Source organism: Microtus oregoni, unplaced genomic scaffold, assembly GCF_018167655.1.
Source record: "Microtus oregoni isolate MIOR12 unplaced genomic scaffold, Mior012 000035F_ref0000213, whole genome shotgun sequence".
Classification (NCBI taxonomy): Eukaryota; Metazoa; Chordata; class Mammalia; order Rodentia; family Cricetidae; genus Microtus; species Microtus oregoni.
In genome coordinates, this window is record NW_024543094.1 from 3,823,161 (window position 1) to 3,846,238 (window position 23,078).

The 23,078-nt window shown below is 38.6% G+C and overlaps 1 protein-coding gene across 7 annotated transcripts in view; it reads left to right on the forward strand.

Moving 5' to 3' along the window:
- Positions 1–23,078, forward strand: part of Hecw1 (HECT, C2 and WW domain containing E3 ubiquitin protein ligase 1) — a 256,017-nt gene that overhangs the window by 140,623 nt on the left and 92,316 nt on the right. For all 7 annotated transcript variants that reach the window (XM_041630717.1, XM_041630722.1, XM_041630720.1 and 4 more), the window contains 3 exons: positions 3,146–3,470; positions 14,472–14,579; positions 19,958–20,052. In XM_041630717.1, coding sequence (XP_041486651.1) covers positions 3,146–3,470; positions 14,472–14,579; positions 19,958–20,052 — 528 coding nt within the window. The remainder of the gene's footprint in view (positions 1–3,145; positions 3,471–14,471; positions 14,580–19,957; positions 20,053–23,078) is intronic.

Sequence of the window (23,078 nt, forward strand, 5' to 3'; positions counted from 1 at the left end):
ATTATTGTGAATCTTTAATTAGAAAACACCTATTTAGAACATGATGAAATACAGTTTTATGTTTAGTCTCTTTCGTATACAATTTATTGTCTCTTTCTTTTCCTTCTCTGAATTTTAATTTTATAAGGCATAATAAACCATTTCTGTCACAAGAAAATATATTTTGATTAAAGTAAAATTTTAACTAAAATTTTAAAGGCTAAAATAAGCACAAAGTAGTTATTACACCAGGGATAGGAGCTATAAAGAGGCTAGAGCCATACAGAACAGGGCAGTATGACAAGCCAACTATCACTGTGATGATAGGAGTGTTTTCCAGAGAGCGGGATCCCTGACTAGGAAGCCCACTTACTCCCTTGAAAATGGAAGAAGAGGCAAAGGGATAATATAGCCAATTTTGAGCTAGTGTTTACCCTAAAGTGGTGTACATCCTGTCTGCAGTGTGAATGAATTAGTACCAAAAGCCACTTTTATGGCCTTCCATGTTTATAACACTAGGGGATTGCCATATATTGCACTAAATCCACAATGGATGATGGAAAAGCCTGGATGAGTGGATGGGAGAGTATAGTCTTCTAGAACCATCTTTAGGTGGTTTCTCTTTCTACAGGCAAACGCCATATTGCCACTAGGTATTAACCAGCAAAGACCTCACTTTGTTAATGTTTCCATCCATGTCTTTGCTCTTGCCATGTAAACCACTATTGCTGGTGTAATTTGACAGTTGCAAGAGAAATGCTGATTCTTCAAAGAATTCTGTAAAATGTTAGCAGAGTTTACATCTATAACAAAAGAGAAACACTTAAACTCTTTGGAGGGCCTGCTTGGCATTCCTGTGAAAATGTTGCCATCTGGTAGTACTCTTGATCTGGTTTATTTTCTCTGCCAGGTAAAGAATGAAATGGCGGGAAAATCTTACACAGCTGACAACAACATTAACAAACCTTATGACAAGTGAATACACACACACACAAACACACACACACACACACACACACACACACACACACACGGCATGTAGAGGAAGACTCCTGGAAGAGAAGGGAGGGGACTTAAAACTGAAATCCATTTTTCTCCAGGAGGCCTGCAGATTTTTGATGATTTTGGTGGTTTGGGACGGTGCCTCTTCCCCTAATTTTGGACAGGTCCATGTTAACGAAGAAAGGGGAACTGATAAGCACACAGTTTCAGGTGACCAAGTTCAAGACTAGCCTTGAATATGTGTGACCAGGCTGACAAGTCAGCCAGAAGAAGGTGCTTCTAGGAAGAGGAAGAAGCCCACAAGGTGTTTTTCTACATCAGGAGGGTAAAGAAGACAGAAGTTTGTCATTTTAATCATCTATAGTCCTTTCTTTATCTGTCTTCCTGTCAGAAATATAACTGACCCCTAGTGTCTGCAGTAAAAATTAATTAACTAATTAATCAAAATAAACACACATAACCTTCTCTGGTCTGAAGATGTTGTTCAGCAGCTAACGTGGTTGCCGTGCAAGAAAGAGGACCAGAGTTCAAATCTTCAGAAAGCACCTAACATGGCTTGCTTATATTTCAACTTCTGAAGGCAAAGCTAGGCAATCTTGGAGCAAACTAGCAGTATTGGCAAGCTCTGGGTTTGATTGATAGACCCTGATATGAGTAAAGTGGAAGAGTGATCCAGGAAGATTACCAACACAAGCACTCTGCCTCCGCATCTGTGCATGCACACATATGCATACACTGATCACAAATGCAGTCAGATACATGGAGACATGTATGTACATACAATATGCATGCACACACACATGTGAAAAGAAGAAAATGGTTACAAAATCAAGCAAAAAACATAAAACCCTAAGCTTCCTCAACAAAAATATCCTCCCCAATATCAAACCTTATTTTAAAAAAAAGCCTCGGTCCTGAAAAATTGATGCGCATGCCTATAATTTTAATTCTCTGTGGAAATCTGGAGGGTCATGAACAGAATTAATTTAATTTTCAGTACTGTGGGGTCATGTGAAGTGTTATCAGGCTAGTGGTCAAGAGATAACACAGGTGGAAAGCCAGAGTAGCTGTACTGTCTGTGATCATTGTTTGGCCTAACTCATAAGTACACATTCGGATGTTCATTTAAATCCAATCTCCATATTAGATGATGTTATTGAAGCATCTAAATGGAGTGTGTAATCTGAAAATCCATATAATTTAAATGGTAGAATGTCACTAGAGTCTGGTCCTTATGGTTGGAAGACAAAATAGCATTAGCTCTCACTTAATCAGTATGTATAATAAGGTACAGTCCCTGGAGTCTTAATAGCATGAGTCAATGCTTTCGCTGGACCTTTCTCTTTTGTGAAAACAAAAATATTATTGGTCGCAGAACATAGACCTTTTAAAGCCAAAATCCTCAAAATCTGCATGCTAATCCAATCTTAGTATTCATCAGTGAAGGAGGAGTCACCCTTGTTTGTTTCAAAAGTGACTCCCGCTCAAGTTCTGTGTGATGGCAACCTTCCAGGTCAGCTAATTTTAAACACTAACAAAGAAAAAGCAACTGCAGTGTTTTCTACAGTAACAGTTGAATGAAAATAGCCCTCTGAGATTAGATCTGATCAACAACTATGATGTTCAAGAATTACTAAAATAAGAAATCTTTAATAAACATTTCAGAGGGCCCAGAAACATAGAGTCGAGGTGTTAAAAAAAAAAAGAGGAAGAATGACTATCTCATCCAGCAGGAACCATTCTGGACTGTGTGAGGAGATTGGATCCATCAAGAATGAGTAATCATAATTTATCCTAAAAGGGATTTAAAAAATTAAATCAGTTGAACCAATGTTGAAGAACTCAGGAAGTGGTGCATCTTTGGGAATGGGCGTCTCCCTGCAGTCCGCTCCTTCTAGGATCAATAGACTGAAGGGAGCTGGGGAGGCCAAGGTTCCAGGAGGGTGTGAACAGAGAGTTGCCTGTGTCTTTGTTCTTATTCCTGTGTGAATGCAGAAAGAAGGCCCTTGGCCTGAAAAAGATGTTGTACATCATGAGTCACATTCCTCCGAAGGGAAGCTCCCTCGGAGTTGATTTCCTTCAACAGATCTTTGGATGTCTATCAGGACGTGCCAAGAGTTGCTGGTTTCTCGTGACCCTGTCCAATATCTCCTTTCTTCTGCAGAATCTGTACCAGAACAGGTTTTTAGGCCTGGCTGCCATGGCGTCTCCATCTAGAAACTCCCAGAGCAGACGCCGGTGTAAAGAGCCCCTCCGCTACAGCTATAACCCAGACCAGTTCCACAACATAGACATCAGAAACAGCGCGCATGATGGCATCACCATCCCTCGTTCTACCAGTGATACTGACCTGGTCACTTCAGACAGCCGCTCTACGCTTATGGTCAGCAGCTCTTACTATTCTATAGGGCACTCCCAGGATTTGGTGATTCACTGGGACATCAAGGAAGAAGTGGATGCCGGAGACTGGATTGGCATGTACCTTATTGGTGAGTACTTTGCACACATGACTCTGCTCATTGAAGCTACCGACTCACCTGGGCAGGCAGGCAGTGTGCCATGAAAAGGAAGATTTTATGTGTGTGGTTTGATAGTTCAAAAAGAGTCTTATTCATAATTCATTTTTTTCTATTTTTTTGAGATGATGTAATTACATAATTTCCCCTTCTTTTTCCTCCTTCCAAACCCTCCCATGTATCCATCTTGATCCTTGAAATTCATGGCCTCTTCTTTTTTGTGGTTGTTAAATGCATACATGTGTTTATACATGCATATAAACACATTATAAATAATATATAATATAATATATAATGTGGCACATTATATATATGTATATGAATATATATGTATTTCTGAATACGACCTTCTCAGTCTGTGTAATGTTACTTAAATGGATGTTTTCAGGGCTGATAATTTAGTATTGGACAACCAATAGGTGTGCTCTTCCATGGGGGAAACGATTTCTCCTTCTCTCGCTCCATAGCAGAATTAAAATGCACGATCAGCAGTTATACTATAGTCAAACATGCCGGAGACTCCCAGTGCTTGCTTTTTAAAGAAATACAATAAAGCTACTATTACATGTCTTTTTAGTAGGAGAAAATCATGAACTGCCAGGGGAAAACATGATTAAAAATAATATTATTTGCAGCTCGAGGAACTCCTCCTCCTGTTCCTAAGTGAACAGCCAAAACCCACTTTAATTCCTCATGTCTGTAGGGTACATACTGTGCCCAGACAACGGACTCTTACCTCTGAACAAGTAATTTCAACATTTTTCTCCCAAAAATCTTTTCTCCAGCTCCTTCAGCATCCCAACTTTATATTCAAAACACATGATGGAATTGTATATTCGGTCATATGGAAAAAGTTGCCTTACTTATTATTCAGAATACAAAAGTTCCATAACTGAAAGAAAATGAGAAGAGTTTTTTGTGTGTAAATTTCCTCAAATATGTTCAAACAGGTGTAAGATGGTATCTTAAAGTTGTCTTGATTTGCATTTCCCTGATCGCTAAGGAAGTTGAGCATGACCTTAAGTGTCTTTTGGCCATTTGAACTTCTTCTGTTGAGAATTCTCTGTTCAGCTCAGTGCCCCATTTTATAATTGGGTTGATTAGCCTTTTACGGTCTAGTTTCTTGAGTTCTTTATATATTTTGGAGATCAGACCTTTGTCAGTTGCGGGGTTGGTGAAGATCTTCTCCCAGTCAGTGGGTTGCCTTTTTGTCTTAGTGACAGTGTCCTTTGCTTTACAGAAGCTTCTCAGTCTCAGGAGGTCCCATTTATTCTATGAGGCCCTTAATGTCTGTGCTGCTGGGGTTATACGTAGGAAGTGGTCTCCTGTGCCCATGTGTTGTAGAGTACTTCCCACTTTCTCTTCTATCAGGTTCAATGTGTTCGGACTGATATTGAGGTCTTTAATCCATTTGGACTTGAGTTTTGTGCATGGTGATAGATATGGATCTATTTTCTTTTCTTTTTATTTATTTATTTATTAAAGATTTCTGTCTCTTCCCCGCCACCGCCTCCCATTTCCCTCCCCTTCCCCCAATCAAGTCCCCCTCCCTCGTCAGCCCAAAGCGCAATCAGGGTTCCCTGCCCTGTGGGAAGTCCAAGGACCACCCACCTCCATCCAGGTCTAGTAAGGTGAGCAGCCAAACTGCCTAGGCTCCCACAAAGCCAGTACGTGCAGTAGGATCAAAAACCCATTGCCATTGTTCTTGAGTTCTCAGTAGTCCTCATTGTCTGCTATGTTCAGCGAGTCCGGTTTTATCCCAGGCCATCTTACACTTGTCAGAATGGCTAAAATAAAAAAACACCAATGATAGCCTTTGCTGGAGAGGTTGTGGAGAAGGGGGTACACTCTCCATTGCTGGTGGGAATGCAAACTTGTGCAACCACTTTGGAAAGCAGTGTGGCGGTTTCTCAGGAAATTCGGGATCAACCTACCCCTGGACCCAGCAATACCACTCTTGGGAATATACCCAAGAGAGGCCCTATCATACAACAAAAGTATATGCTCAATTATGTTCATAGCAGCATTGTTTGTAATAGCCAGAACCTGGAAACAACCTAGATGCCCTTCAACGGAAGAATGGATGAAGAAAGTATGGAATATATACATATTAGAGTACTACTCAACAGTAAAAAACAAGGACTTCTTGAATTTTGCATGCAAATGGATGGAAATAGAAATCACTATCCTGAGTGAGGTAAGCCAGACCCAAAAAGAGGAACATGGGATGTACTCACTCATATTTGGTTTCTAGCCATAAATAAAGGACATTGAGGCTATAATTAGTGATCCTAGAGAAGCTAAATAAGAAGGAGAACCCAAAGAAAAACATATAGGCATCCTCCTGAATATTAACCTTCATCAGGCGATGAAAGGAGACTGAGACAGAGACCCACATTGGAGCACCAGACTGAAATCTCAAGGTCCAAATCAGGAGCAGAAGGAGAGAGAGCACGAGCAAGGAACTCAGTACCGCGAGGGGTGCACCCACACACTGAGACAATGGGGATATTCTATCGGGAACTCACCAAGGCCAGCTGGCCTGGTCTGAAAAAGCCTGGGATAAAACCGGACTCTCTGAACATAGCGGTCAATGAGGACTACTGAGAACTCAAGAACAATGGCAATGGGTTTTTGATCCTACTGCACGTACTGGCTTTGTGGGAGCCTAGGCAGTTTGGCTGCTCACCTTACTAGACCTGGATGGAGGTGGGTGGTCCTTGGACTTCCCACAGGGCAGGGAACCCTGATTGCTCTTTGGGCTGACGAGGGAGGGGGACTTGATTGGGGGAAGGGGAGGGAAATGGGAGGCGGTGGCGGGGAAGAGACAGAAATCTTTAATAAATAAATAAATAAATAAATAAATAAATAAATAAATATTGCAAAAAATATTTTCAAACAAATCAAACCCTGGTTATATATTGGATATTGTGGCAACTATTTAATAAAATTATCAACATTTTTGTCCTAAAAATAAACATTACAAACATGAAAATATAATAAATTACATAAAAATAGGTATTTCCTCTATTTCATAAGATAGAATCAGTGTGTAGCAAATTGACATGATTATACATAGACCAGTGTACAATTTGGGGGTACTCCAAATGTTAACAGACCCTCCAAACTCTCTGCCTTCTATCTCTGCAGTTTGCTCTCTCATCCCACACACGCCACCAGGTCTAATACTGCTGGCTATCCTAGGCAACGGTGCGTGTGATGAGCAGTTCAAAACCCGCTCATCAATATATCTGACTCATTAGTCAGGAAATGATTAGTCTGATAAATATTAGTTTAATAATATATTAGTTCTGATAAAATATTTTGTCCGACTAATTAGTCAGGAAGCCATTAGTCAGAAAAATATATTTGCTCTCTTGAAGGTCTATATAGTGTAAGATATTTGTGTGTGTGTATGACAAAAATGGCAATATACATTTTGATGTTTTTAAACAAGTAGAAGTTACTAGATAAATTTGACTTCTGACCAGAAAAATTGAATAAGTTTTAAAATTAAGTTTTCAAATAAAATAACTAAATCAAATATCTATCTGTAATAGAGATTGAAAAAAATAACAAAATCCCATCAAGCATACACTTTTAATCCATGGTGTTTTGTTGTAGATTTGACTATCAACACTAAACACACAGATATTTCACTTTGAAGTCCTATTTTTGATGTCTTGACAAAAGACACCATTTGGGGAGACTTTGTAAAGCCAATAGGGATCTAATTAACTAGAATTAAGTGTTCATTAAATAGTCCGAACCTTGAGTTTCGCCACAATCCTCCTCCCACCTACCTCTGCTTCAGCTGAGAATGTGGTTTATCTATCACTTGGAATTGTTTGCTGCCTGTGTGCATATACAAGCATGTAATTTTAAACCAACTCTTTATAGGAGTGTCTTCCCTCGGTCTGTGAACACTGATGCCATTTCTCAAGTTAAGGCAAAAATGGAAGATGAGTCTGTTAAGAAAGAAGACAATGGGCTCAGTAGGAAACTTACTGAATGGGAAACACACGGGAACAAATGTGCTGGTCAGTTTTAGCCCACTTGATACGCTAGAGCTACCTGGGAAGAAGGATCTCAAGTGTGGGGGATTGTGTTCATCAGATTATCCTAGGACATTTTCTTGGTTAATGATTGAAGTCTAAGGGTACAACCCACTGTGGGTGATGTTATCCCTGGGCAAGTGATCCTGGGTGGTATAAAAAAACAGTCTGAGTAAGCCATGGGCACATGTCATTAAGTAGCATTCATCTGTGGTCTGTGCTTCAATTCCTGCCTCCTGCCTCTGTACCTCAACCATATAGGTCCATACTAGAGTTTGTCAAAGTGTGATACTTGGTACCCTATGAGTATATAAGGTCAATTACAGGTTATGTGTAGGAAAAAAGCAGTATATGGTCTCTACCAGAGCAAGGGACAATTATAAAGGAAGAGGGAAAGTCAACAGGAAGACGAAGGAGGTGGTAAAGAAGGTGGCTAGAAACTCACCCCACAGAGAAGAGAAAGGGGTGTTAGAAGAAGAAAGAGACTGTTGGCCATATTGAGTTTCATAAAACTTTGAATGAATAAGATTTGGTGTTAACATGACATTTTTGACTGAGCCAAAATAACCATAACTCATCATTTTAGATAGTTAATCTGACAATTTTATTGTCATAGCAGCTACATAATATAACAGCAATGTTATTTAATATTGAATGGCAATACTTTAAATAGAATCATACTTCAAATATAGTTTCCAAATCCAAAATTATCTGTGAATCTTAGAAGTGTGTAATTCATGGGTCCTTAGTAACTTGCCTTCCAGAGTGGAGGTGCCTTGTCTAGGCTCAAGTCATAGAACTAGACCTAGAAAGTTAAGGGTGGGAATGCTTATTTAACCTGACCTATGACTCCATGTGAGGAGATGCAGTGCAGGCCTCCACAGCCATGAAGTTGCCTCTTCTAGAGTTCACATTGATCATGGAAATATGTTGGTGTTTTGAACAGCATCAGGAATGTGCTGTTCTACATCAGTAGGGCAGAGCAATGCCCAAGCAGAGCCAAAATTATGATGCTTTTTGGCATTGTATGACCTCCAGACTTTTCCAACCAAATGCCATTTTCCTCTTCTGTACGAAGGTGAAGAAATCTGTACACAGAAGGCGATGTGACCTCCTCAATGACACTGTTACCAAGTTACCCATGTTGCCCTTAACCAGGTCCATAGGAACCTAGCAATGGGTTAAAAGCATTAATATTGCTTCTGTTACAGCATTATAGCATTTAGTTGTTCCTACTTACAGAATGGCTATTATAAGATAGATAATAGCAATAAATAGATAATAAATAAATAAAATAGATTCTTCTGGGAGATAGAATGGAGAGGGTCATGTGGTTCCAATGATAAGTAGACATTGTTTAGAATGATATTCTGCCTGTAGATAAGCATATTGCCTCATCCAGGTATTTTCATATAAGCTTCAAGTTATGTATTTCAAGTTATTGTAAAAATGGATGTAAAATTGCAATTTCTTTCTCGGGATTAATGTGAGTAATTAATAAGGTATTGCACTTTTCAGGGGTGGGTGGGTTTCAGGGGGTTGTTTATTTATTTAACTTGGTTTAGTTTTTGTTTTGCTTTGCAATCAATATATCTCCTCTTCATTTATTTTGTCAAATTACTTTATTTTCTAAGTGAATTGTTATAAATAACCCTCATTCAACCTAAGCTTGATCCTTCAATTCTGTTTTAATTGTACCTTATAAAAAAAGCTTCTGGCCAAATGAACATGGACTGGAGAATGATTTTTACATGTCAGATAATGGGCAGGAGTTTATCATTTGGTCCAAACACAAGTACATAAAGGTTGTTTTGTTATAAAAAAGATACTTCCAGTAAATAGGTTAAGTTGTGCCTATATGACTTTCACAAATAAGAGAAGTGTTTATTACTCTATATATCTATAGTTAAGACTCAGTAATACCTATGTCTCTTTTGCTAAGGTTGAGACATGTAATTTGATTAGTATAAATGATAGCTCTAGCCATTAAAAATGCTGTTATTTAGAAAACACCTATAAAATTTCTTTATCCTCATTTCATATTCCAAGTCTTTAAAAATGTAGCATCTTAAAATTATATTTGTTTGCTTATTTAATTATTGTGTGTGTGTTCATGCATACATGCAAGCATCTGTGTGTGTTTCCAGGTCTCAGTCTGTGTCTGTATATAAGAATGCATGAGCCATAGCCCACATGGATGCCAGAGAACAATGTGAAGGGGACCCATTCTTCCTTTTCAGTTCTCTCGTGATACTAAGTGTGTCTTCAGCTTGCTAACCAGTGCCTCGTGAGCTAATCAGCGCATCTCATGAGCCCCTAACTAAGATTTTAAAACACTTGTGAGGATTATCAGTTTTTTAAAAGTAGCAATTCCTTTGATTCTGAAGTAAAACCTACTAAACTGCTTAAATATAAAATAAGAATTCAATTAAAATCGCAGAAAACAGCCAAATAGATAAAGTAGGTATAATGTGCTGATAATTTGCTAGCTGTCTTCTCACTTAGCTTTAGTAAATTGTAGTCATTGACATAGTATGATATGCCAATTCCATGCTAGAATTTGCTGAGTATGTTAAAACTATTAGAGTACATTCATGCATTCAGAATTCCATGTCAAGAGATATCCCAAAATCTTCTCTAAAGTTACATTAATGAAGTATACCAATCAACAAGAGCCTGAGGATTCATGTTCTTTCAAGCCTTACAAGTTGCTCCACCTGCATGAGATCAAAGGTCATAGCAAATTGTTTATATTGAATAGTTTGAGACTGCTCCTGTGACTTGTACCTTTTTGGTATGTGCACACATATACACTTGTGTAATTGTACTAATTAAAACTTATGCATGCTGAAACCATGTCTTATTTGGTCCTGTTCCATAAGAACTGAAGTAATTATAATGAGTTATCAAAAGAACACAGAGCTGGTGGGGATGTCTTGGTTAACACAGTGCTTCCCAAAGCAAGTGTCATCTCTGCTTCTCAATGTTGTTAGGAGACAGATCATAAAAGATAGATACACACAAAACATATCCATATATACACATAAATGTATGTAATGTTTTATATATAGGTGAGAGACTCTGTGTGTGTGTGTGTGTGTGTGTGAGAGAGAGAGAGAGAGAGAGAGAGAGAGAGAGAGAGAGAGATTTTTTTTCATGAAATCCAGGTGTTCTAGTTAGCTTCAATTGTCAACTTGATAAGACCTTTAGTCATCTGAAGGAGTCTCAATTGAGAGGTTTCCCAGGTCAGATTGGCCTATGGCCATATCTGTGAGGAAATGTCCTGATTGGTTATTGATGAGAGAGCCTGACATCCTGTGGGGTATACCATCTTCTGCAGGATATATAATCCAGCTTGCTTTAGCAAAAGCCTGGGAGCAAGCCAGAGGGCAACTACAGCATTCCTCCATGGTTCCTTCCTCCAGGTGCCTTTCTTGAGTTCCTGCTCTGACTCCCTGCCTTAATGTCTCTTGGTGATGGATTATGACCTGGACGTGTAAGCTAAATAAACTCCTTCCTCCTCAGATTGTGTTTGATCAGGGCGTTTATCACAGCAGCGGAAAAGAAACTAGAGCATCAGGTATGGTAGCCAGTCCTGGTAGTCAGGTCAATAGAATTTAGACGCAATGTGAAAATAAAATCTGGGCTCACCTGGGAGGGATTATCTAGATTATGAGATGGGAAGAGTCTCTAAATGTAAACAGCGTCATTCTCTATGGGCTAGGGTTTCGGACTAAACAAAAAGGAGAAAGCAAAAATTCATCGAGCAGAAGCACTCATTGCTCACTACTTCCTGACTCTGAACATATGGTGACCAGCTGCCTCAAGCTTCTGGTACTGTGGCTTTCTTACCACTGTGGATGATGGTACCTTGTAATGGAGAACCAAAATAATCTCTTCCTTCCTCATAGTACCTATTTTGGATACTGTGTAATAGCAATGAAAAAAGTGACTAATATGCCAAGGTTTCACACTTGCTATGGAAATGATATACCAGAGTTACATCACCACCTCATATATTATCACTCAAACATTACATGTTCTGATATTTTTGTCTCTGTGTTCTTGCATTTTAAATGGAGTAGCAAAAATTACAACAAAGAAAACAAACAAAAGCCCTTCTTTCTGTTAATAATAACATGACAGCAAATAATGAACTATTTGTAAATAAAAGAGATGTTTTTGCTCATGATTCTGGATCAAGATCCAAACCAGGATCCATGGAACTGTTTGAAGGCTCAAACCAGGAAATATGTTCATAGGGCGGGCAAGTCAGCTTTCTAGTACCACAGCAAAAGTTTTGAGGTAACCACCTTACTTCTGGCTCCCTGTTTCAGAGGTCTTAGTCTACAATCAGTTGGTTCAGTTGCTTTGGGGAGCTATGGCAAGGCAGCACAGCATGATGGAGAACACTTGGGAAAGCAAAGCTACTCACTCTGACAAGAAAGCAAAAAAGAGATAAAGAAGAAGGATCTAGGGTTGCACTATCACCTTCAAGGGCACATCCCCAGTCAGTAGAAGACCTTTCACCAGGCTCTATTTCTTAGTTTCCATTCTTCAACAACACCAAGTAAGGGTTAAGCCTTTAAACTAAGGCCTTTTAAAGGTCCCAACATCTATAATATCTATCCTCTGTTGTCTCTCTTAATTCTTATTACCTCTCATATCTTATCTTAAACTCTATAGCCAGTTACATTTCCACTTCTTAAATCTTTCTCAAGTGGAAATGTAACTGGCTATAGACTAAAACCTCTGGTTCTGGATTTAGAGTTAAAGAACCAATCATGCGTTTCATGTGGAATCCCAAAAGATTCTTGGTAGCCAAAACAAACATGAACACAAAGAGCAGTGTTGGAGGTATAATCATACCTGGATTTAAGTGACATTACAGAGCTATGGTAATAAAAGCGGCATAGTACAGGACATGCGTTAAAATGGGTGCACAGATAGAAGGGACAGAATAAAGGACCAAGAAATAAAACCTCATAAGTATATCACCTGAATTTTTTTACAAAGATGCCAGAAATTTTGACTGTTGGAAAGACAGCATCTTCAACAAATTGTGCTTAGAAAATTGTATATTCATATAATGAAGGATAAAATATTAAGTGAAGAGACTAAGTAGAGAATAAAGGAAAAAGTTTACTGACCATACATATGACAAAGGGTTAATATCCATAGTGTACAATGAATTCAAGATAAAACCAGACACCAAAATCCAAAATAACCTAAATAATAAACTGGCTAATGAAAGCAAAAACCAGTCCTTAAATGATGAAGTAAGTACAAGTCCCCAAAAAAGAGGTTTGAAATCATTGACCATCAGAAAAATGCAAATACAAGAAGCACTGAGATTATACCTCACTCATTAAGAATGACAGTCATCAAGAAAGCAAATAGCAAATATTGTCAAGACTGCAGACTATGGGAAACTACTCTGCTCATAGAATGTAAACTACTCTAGACACAGGAAGCAGTAGGAAACTTCCTTACAAAACTAGAGCTTTCATATGACACGGTCTATCATTGTGGAGTCCAAGTCAACCCATCACAGAGGTACTTTCACACCACTGCTTACTAATCCCAGCCTTATTAGCAATAGCAAAGTTGTAGAACCAACCTAGGTGTCCAACAACAGAGGAACGGATTAAGAAAATGTGGTCTACACAAGGGGTGCACCCACCCACTGTGACAGTGGAACTGATCTATTGGGAGCTCACCAAGGCCAGCAGGACTGGGACCAAATAAGCATGGGATGAAACTGGACTTTCTGATGGCGGACAATGAAGGCTGATGAGAAGCCAAAGATTATGGCACTAGGTTTCGATCCTAATATATGAACTGGCTTTGTGGGAGCCTAGCCTGTTTGGATGCTCACCTTCCTGGTCCTGGATAGAAGTGGGAGGACCTTGGACTTCCCGCAGGGCAGGGAATCTGGACTGCTCTTCATTCTCGAGAGGGAGGGGGAATGGAGTGGGGGGAAGGGGGAGAGGGGGAGGGGAGTGAGGGGAGGGGGCGATGTGTGGGAGGAGGGGGAGGGAAATGGGAAACGGGGAAGAGGTGGAAATTTTTTTTCTTTTCAACAACTAATAAAAAAAATAAATAAATAAAAGAAAAGAAAAGAAAATGTGGTCTATAAACACAATCTGATATTCTTTATCCATAAAGAAGGATGAAGCTGTCATTTACACAGAATTGGAGATAATCATAAGAAGCAAGCAGATTAAACCAGTTTCAGACAGACAAACGCTTCATGTTTTCTCTCAGTTGTAGGTCCTAGACTTTCTATCATGAAAGTAAAAACAAACAAACAAACTGGGGAATGAAGAAAATTAGTCCAAGGGGTGGTGTGGAGAATAACAAGATGTGGATGGGAGGACACTTAGAGTATATATCTTATGAAAATGGCCTCATGTAATTCTGTTTAGTACATTAAAAAATAAAACGTATTACAAGGGCCAGGATGAAGAAGATACGGTATACGGTAGAGTCCATGAGAGACAGAGACGACAGAGACAGAGGGAGAGTGAGCTAGACTCTGGACGGCAGCAACATCAGACTGACTCTCTATGTCTCTTCATTCACAAATGAGGATCAATTCAGAAATTTTAAGAAGACTTTCACAGATTTCATACAACTAAGAATTATTCAAAACAATAATGATTTAAGATTAGTTGCAGCGATTGTCCATGGTTGCAACTTTCTGTTTCTGGAGATGTTTAAGAGCTAAGTAAATTCATCTGCCAGGATTGTTCGGTGGAAGCAAATGTTTCATTCCGATGATTGTTAGAACACTACCTGCTCTCTATGTGGTCCCAAGTGTTCCTATTCATATCCTTTGCACCTTTTCTTTGCTGCTCCTGAATCTGCTGCCATCTGATGTGTCTCTCTGCTCTCCTTTTCCCTTCTGCACCCGTAGGTGAAGTCTCATCTGAAAACTTTCTGGATTATAAGAACCGTGGAGTCAACGGTTCTCACAGAGGCCAGATCATTTGGAAGATCGACGCCAGCTCGTACTTCGTGGAGTGTGAGTACCGTCACCATTCCTGTGGTCCAGCAAACGTGGTTGGAGCAGAATACAGCTGTACTCTTTCTGTTCTGGTGCAGGGCTTCCACTCTGAAAGGTGCCTCCACGTAGGTGCCATGTAAAAGCAGAGGCAGGTTTCGTGAGAAACCTTACAATGACTTCAGCAGATATCTCTATGACAGTTGCAAAATAGCCATGCAAGTCCACCCAAGATACCCCTTCAATACCAGTGAAAGTCTTGGTTCATGTTCACAAGCCTCTGGACTCAGGATCCATTAGCACTCATCCTTTAGGCTTTAATGCCTTAGCTCGATTAAGTTATCTGTAGCTTCTTCATGACTGCGACCATATCCTCTCAAGATGTTTTCTACAGCAAAACTGGCCATGCATGGCACTAGCATGTTGATGATACTTCACATTTTCACCTAGCTTCTGGTTCCTGCTATGACTATACAGGATTCAGATTATGAATCACTAATATTAAACAGTTTTTCTCTGTTTAGATATGTACGCCATTTTTAGTTGAATTATTTGGTATTTTGAGGTCTAGTTTCTTGAGTTCTTTAAATATTTTGGAAATCAGCCCTCTGTCAGATGTGGGGTTGGTGAAGATATTTTCCCATTCTATAGATTATCATTTTGTCTTATTTATCATGTCCTTTGCCTTACATACATTTTTTAGTTTCAGGAGGTCCCATTTCTTAATTATTAATCTCAGTGGGCTAGTGGTGTTATATTTAGGAAATAGTCTCCTGTGCCAATGCATTCAAGGCTTCTTACCATTTTCTCTTCCATCAGTGTAACTGGCTTTATGTTGAGGTCTTTGATCCACATGCGTTTGAGTTTCATTCGTGGTGATAGATATGCATCTATTTTCGTCCTTCTACATGTTGACATTCAATTATGCCAGCACCATTTGTTGAAGGTTCTTTGTTCTTTCTATTGTATATGTTGTATAATTTTTTTTTGCTTCTTTGTCAAAAATCAGGTGTTCATAGGTGTGTGAATTAATGTCATGGTCTTCAATTTGATTCCATTGAGCCATATGTCTATTTTTATGCCAATACCATGCTTTTTTTTATTACTATGTCTCTGCATGTGTTTGGTCAGTCTTAACTGAGAACTCTGCCTTGTAAATAAACATTGACAGAAATGATTCAATACTTGTAACAATGCTCTCTTCTTCCTGAGGTCATTCACAGACCATTGTCTAGAAGTCTTAACAACCTCATCTAAATCTTAGTACGTGAAATCTAGAACTTATCTGAGTCTTATATTTTGGATTTTGACCGCCTTGTTTTATCTTCTTTTGCCTTGTTATTTCAGTATATCCAGGAGAGAGTTTCCAAGTTTAGTAGGGAAAACTATGGGCTATTTTCCTGAATTCCCATTTGGGATAAACAAAGAGTAATATTTTTAATATATCTCGTGTGACACACTAAACATATATTCCTTACTTATCTGAAACTTGATTAGCTATGTGTTCTGTATTTTATTTAGCACTTTGGGCTTATTTATTTGTTTTTACCCCCAGCTTTTCTAGATGTTCTCATATTTACCTGTTATCCCATGATGGAAATGAGAAGTTCACTTTGCTAGCTAACAAACTTGAATTTTTTCAAGCTTTGTTTTCTATACACACATGCATGTAACAACAAATTTGTGAAAAACAGAGGCTGTGAATTTGATAAAGCTGGTCACCCCTGAACAAACTTGAAAATGTACCAGGCAAAAACAACCATAATGTAAGCATATCTAATTCACCTCTACCGTTAACCTATGCACTTAGTTTGCCAATCTCTTCCTCTGGAAGAGCTGGAATACAACTTTTCATTAACCCTTTAGATACAAATAGGACAACCCTGAACCGCTGTCTAATTCAGTACTATTGGCCATAGTGAAGGCCATTTATGTATTAACCATGTCATATGTACTGTGTTTATACCTCATTCTATTCCAAATAAGCAAAACTATTTGGATAGAACTGCTTTGTTTTTAGAAGATATCTTACATTTGGAAAATATATTAGAGTTATTGTCATTATTTTTAGGACAAAGGCAGAAGCAATGTAGGTCTCTGACAAAGTATCTGAAAATGTACCCTTACTCCACTAATATTTCCTTGCTTATAAACCTTGCTATTTTCCTAAGAGAAGGTGATAATTAACAACTATAGGAATGTCTTCACCCTCAGACAACTGGAAAAGTCATATAATATTATGCTACAGGAATAGTGTGTTCTCTATTAAGAATTAGGACTTACCGGGACTTTAAATCTGTTCCTGAGTTCATAATGAGTGGATAGTGTCACAGGAAGTTATGCCCTGTTTAATGACTAGAATATATTCTGAGAAATGTGTAGCTGGGAGATTTCATCAAGTGAATTATGTTGATTACACTTACATGAGTAAGATGGCTACAACATTATTAGGTGGTGTCACGTGGGAACATTGCTATATATGCAGCCCACCATTGCCCTACCATGGTTGGTAAGGTGTTTTTATTCTTTGCTCTTATTCTTTGTCTTTGGGGACCCATCACTCAGCTCCCAAATAAATCACACACGGAGGCTTATATTATTTGTAAGTGACTGGCCTTATTTTAACTTATTTCTAGCCAACTTTTCTTAACTTAAATTATCTCATCTACCTTTTGCCTCTGGCCTTTTTGCTTTTCATACTTCTGTGTATCTTACTCCATGGCTGGTTGGGTGGCTGGGCATCTGGTCCCTGGAGTCCTCCTTCTCTTGTCTTCCCTTGCTCCTTTTTTTTTTCTCCAGATTTCTCCTATTTATACTCTCTGCCTGCCAGCCCTACCTATCCTTTCTCTAGCCTCACTGTTGGTTGTTCAGCTCTTTATTAGAGCATCAGGTGTTTTAGACAGGCAAAGAATCACAGTTAAACAAATTCAGCATAAATAAAAGCAACACATATCTCTACACAGTTAAACAAATGTTGTGGAGAATAAACAAGTGTAACACACCCTAAAATAACATTCTACAACAGCCTACTTATTATTATATATGCAAAGCTCTACCTCAGCAAGTTTTTTTAAAGTATGATATTATATTACAATGGAAATATTAAAATAAATAGTACCAATACTTTACTAACAAAGCTGAGTAACCAAATAAACTGACCAGCTAAGTGTAGCCAGAGTAAATATGAAGTATCATGTGATTTTTTTAATGAAATGATTTTTTAAAAGCCATAAAACAAATAATTTAAATATAAGCAACATATTATATTGCTATTTTTAGGTATTTATTAGTAGAACTCCTTCATATCCTACTCCTAAGCTTCAATACATATTTAGGTTAAGTAAAAGGAAAATCCATTAGTAATCAAGCATCTAAATTTTGAAACGTATTATTAAAATACATGTTTAAGAGGGAAAAAAGATACAAACTTTGCCATTAATTCTTTTCAAAGGGAGAATACCATGCTTTAAAGGGTTCCATGAGTTCTTGGTTCAAAATAAGCTCTAACCTGACTACAGAATTTAACACAAGTTTGTAATCAAGTTCCCCAACCATTTGCTCAAAGGCACTGAAATAATTTTCTTCCTTGGATGATAGCTACTGGTACTGCTACACATTCCTGCTGCTGCCTTCTATATGACTTAGCTTAAAGTTTTCCCCAGCATGCTGATCTCCCTGACAGCCACAGACAGAAGACTGGTACTGAAGGCTCTGACAAGAGACTAGCAAGCTGCATAATTCTTGTTTCTTTATCCAGAGCTCTCCATGATTGCCAGCCTATGAGAAACCTGCCTTTAGGGTTTGCCTCTATAGACCTAACATGGGTCATTTTGCAAATATCTTGGATAATATTATGGAGCTAGGATATTAAATGATTCGCCAAAAGTTTGAAACACAACCAATGAATGTGTTAAGTGCCTGCAGGGAAAGGGTGACTCGGGAAGGGAAACTTACGAACACCCAGGCGTTAGTTACTCAGGTCATGAGAAGTCTTAACAATGTCAGCTTAATGGGTTTTTAGAAACTCAAAAGAGCTAATTAAAATTAGCTGAAAAAAAGTTTAATCTCACAAGTAATCAAGTAGATGAAATGATACTGATAATGCATTTCTATTTTCAGTTTATTTTTAATTAGTAATGTCCAACAGCACTCACTGAGGTTCCGTAGTTGGTGAGACTCTGACATTATTTGTTTCTTGAAGCGTAAAGTGCTATTTGGAAAGTGACATGGCCACAGAAAGGAAGAATTCTAGAACTACTCATGTTTTCTAGCTAGACATTATCATTCAACGTAAACGTGAGATTCTATTATCAAGTATGAAAAGGAGAGCATTGTTGGACAGGTAACTAGCAATTGTTACTGCATTATACATTCGAACTTGAACAACAGTTTGCTAAAAGATTTTCATTTTTGAAAATAATGCCAACAATTGGGGAATGTTTATAAACCACAAATCTATGCAGTTTTACAAATTGAAGACTCCCGAAACAAAATTCATAGATTGAAATGACTAAGACACAGCCTGCTAAAAATTTTAATTAAGATTAGAAAACACTCTGTGAAACAGTGAGCTACAAACACACCAGTCACCATCACCTACACTAAGGATGGGCGTTTGAAGATCTTTCCCACTGCAGAATCAAATGTCAGAAAGTAAAAGAATCACATCCCGATTCAGTCCTCGTATCACCACCATCGCTGACATTTCCTGAACACTTAAATGGACTCTAAGTGTTTTCGTTTGCTCGGCCTTATAGGCCTTATAGGATAATGTTACTGTGAGTTCCATTTACATATGAAGAATCTGGGATAAAAAGAAGTTAAAGTGTCTTGTTCACTGCCTCACAGAATGCAGAGTCAAACACAGCCAGTGGGATTTACCAAAAGCATATCATTTCTGCTTCCCATCTGCAGACAGATCTGAGTCTATAACTATACAAAAGTTACCACTGATAAATACAGGAGTTTGCAAAATATGGTTTTCCTCTATGTATTTTAGTAACCTCTCAGTATTTCTTAAAATTATCAAGATATTAATTGCAATGAATTATATGATAGGAAATGATAAAATAAAACTTTCTAAAATCTTAGAAATACAGATTTAAAAGTAATAACATCCAGTAAACTGCTTTACCGGATGCCAAGATGCTTGAGTAGTAAATTTATTTAACTTTGGGTATATATTAAATGTTAAGTGTTAAAGCCAACACAGTTTTTGTGATGTAGTTTTAGAAAAACAGACTGGCCAGGAGGCCGTATGTAAACCATCATTGTCGAGTGTCACACACTGTCTCCTGAAAGGAATTGGTTTGCTCTGCTGGAGAGATCCCTTTGCCCTATGACTGTGACTTCCTAGAATATTCTCAATGACTCAGCTCCATTTGATTTCTGTCTTCCAGCTGAAACTAAGATCTGCTTCAAATACTACCATGGCGTGAGCGGAGCCCTGCGAGCCACAACCCCCAGTGTCACTGTCAAAAACTCAGCAGCTCCTGTAAGTGTCTGTTCTCCCTCCTGCTCAGACCCAAATCCCATGGTGCTTTGCTTTCCTATTTTTTTCATGTGTGTATGCAAACACATTTACCCATATGCACATGTCTGCACTTGCACCTACACATATATAAAGAAACACTGATAGTTGAATTAAGAATGCACACTACACACACACACACACACACACACACGCACCTCAGACTAGTGACAAGGAATGACAGCAAAAGCTGTCGTTTTCAGAGTACAGGCCGTGTGAATGTTAGAGAACTGCCAACTGTCTGGATTTCCCTTGGCAAATGTTTCCATGGGGATATACTTAGTAGCAGCATGGGAGGTATTCTTTAAGAAACATATTTATAATTCACTGATTTTGAATACTTATATTTCTGATGTTTTGATTTCTTTTGAGACTTACAAATAAATTAATTAATTTGAATGTATTATCTCACCTCAGGTTCATCTCAGTCATATGAAATGATAGGCCTAGAAAAGATAAAAAAGAATCTCACCTCCTTTCTTTCCATAAATGAGAACTCTAACAAGTGAGTCCCAGGTACCTCAAACCACACCGTTAGTGAATCCCAGATCCAAGATTTGTCTTTGTTTTTGCTTTTTGTGCATTTTGTTTTTGTCATTGTTGTTGATTATATTCTTCTGAGACAGGGTCTCACTGTGTAGCCCAGGGTATACTGGAACCAACTATTCAAGGATAGCCTTGGATTTACATACATCATTCTTCCTATGCTTCCCAAGTGCTGAGATTATAAAAGTGTGCCACCAGGATTTAAATGACAGCTTTTGTTCCCTTCTATGTGGTTCTACTCAGTGCTACAGGAATAGATGCTACCTTTACCCAAACTGCTGTCTAGTCGATCTTCGTAGTGTTTCTCTTTTAGTTCTTTCAGAGTTTCATACTTCCTATTTTGATCAGTTTTACCAGTTTCTCTTAACTCTTCCCCAATTCACTCACCTTTCCCACCCACCTACCTAATTTTAATAACTTTGTCTTTATTTTTATTTTAAGGCAATTTATTTGTTTTGTTTTTAGGGTTTGTTGCTGTTGTCTCTCTTCCTCCTTCTTTTTTTGGATTTATTATTATTACTATTATTACAAATTTTCACCTCCTTCCCTCCTCCCATTTCCCTCCCCCTCCCCCTATTCTCCCTCCTCCTCCTTCTCTAGTCCAAAGAGCAGTCAGGGTTCCCTGCCCTGTGGGAAATCCAAGGTCCTCCCCCCTCCATCCAGGTCTAGGAATTTTTGAAACACAGTTCATCTACATAGCCCTACCTTCCCTACCCACAGGAACTAAGAGCATGCACCACCACACCCAGCTTGAGATGAATTTTTGCTGCCTAAATATTTTTGAATGTGTGGTTTTCCACTCTAGAGTGGTCCACTTACCAAGAGCTACAATCGTAGAAGAAACTGACTCTCCCTGTCCCAGTAGCTAACAGATGCTAAGAGCTCCACAGCTTGGGATGAGATTGTGCTCAGCCCCTCACTCCATACTGGGCGTTGATCTGGCCTGGGCTTGCATAGACATTACATGTTATGTCACAATCATGTTGAGTTCATATGTGCAGCTCCCTGATGTGTAAAGAAGACACTGTTTCCTCATGGTTGCTCCCTCTTCCACAGTGATCCCTGAACCTTAAAAAGTGGGCCATGGCATACATGTTTTCTTTAGGACTGAGCATGCTGTGATCTCTTATTCTCCATACCTTTGCCAGTTGTGGGGCACTGTGTTAATCAACTGCATCTACTGGGAATAGAAACTTCTCAGGTGAAGAATGAGAGATACATTGACTACGGGTGTAAAAGAAATGAATCAGTTAAATACTGTACCCATTTAACAGAGCATTAATAGTGGGGTCTCCCCTAGGGCCCATGACTTGTCTGGCCATAGGTTCTTAGCCTGATAATGATGCCAGGTATAGGTTGAGTCCTGCAGAGTTTAAGTCTTAAATGCAATCAGAAAGTGGTTGGTTGGTCCCATGATGTTGATATTAAAACTGAGCATGAGGAGGTCCAGTGGATGTGCTAGAAAGGAATTTCTTGGAAATTTTAATGTGTAATTCATTTTTAGGGTGGTTATGCTATTTTTGCTCTTATTTCTTGGTAGTATGAAAACTCAGTTTCCAGGGTTGTTTCTCTTGCATTTCTTTACTTGATTTCTAGCACATTAAGACTGACAAAAACAAATATTTTTTCCTTCTCAATTGACTACAAGTTTAAGTGTTTTATCATTTTTAAAAAAAAATAGTAGCTTCTTTGAGCATATGGTGTTATAATAGAAACCAAACCTAGCTTTAATTTTGCAACATATGCCAGTTATTGGTACAATCCAGTGAACTTCTGAATTAAAACAAGCTTTGGTAATCTGATCTGGGGATTTAAGCACACTGCTTCAATGAGGAAATGTAACTAAGTTTTTTTGAATCCGTTGGTCAATTAATTTTGAATATCTACTTTCTTGTTGATTATTGCTGGTAGTACGTTATTTTTTTTTAGAAAGGGTTACTATTTATAGACATTATAACATGTCCAAAATACCGTTGAGTTAATTTTTTTTCTTTTTTTATTGAGAAAAGGAGAAAAAAAAAAAAACAAGTTTCCACCTCCTCCCAGCCTCCCATTTCCCTCCCCCTCCTCCCACCCTACGCCCCCTCCTCCCACCCTTCTCCCCCTCCCCCACTCCTTTCCCCCTCCCTCTCCAGTCCAAAGAGCAGTCAGGGTTTTCTGCCCTGTGGTAAGACCTAGGACCTCCCCGCTCCGTCCATATCTAGGAAGGTGAACATCCAAACTGGCTAGGCTCCCACAAAGCCATCACATTACGTAGGATCAAACCCCCGTGCCGTTGAGTTAATTTATTAGACTACAATCAACCTGTTGTTGTTTAGGAAGGAAAATGAGATGTCCAAGGCACCTTTGGTATAACCAAAACTTTAATTTTAATAGCAATAAATTCTAAATATTTATTAGGGTTTTTTCATCTCCCTTATTTGCGCCATTGGCAGCAATTGTGG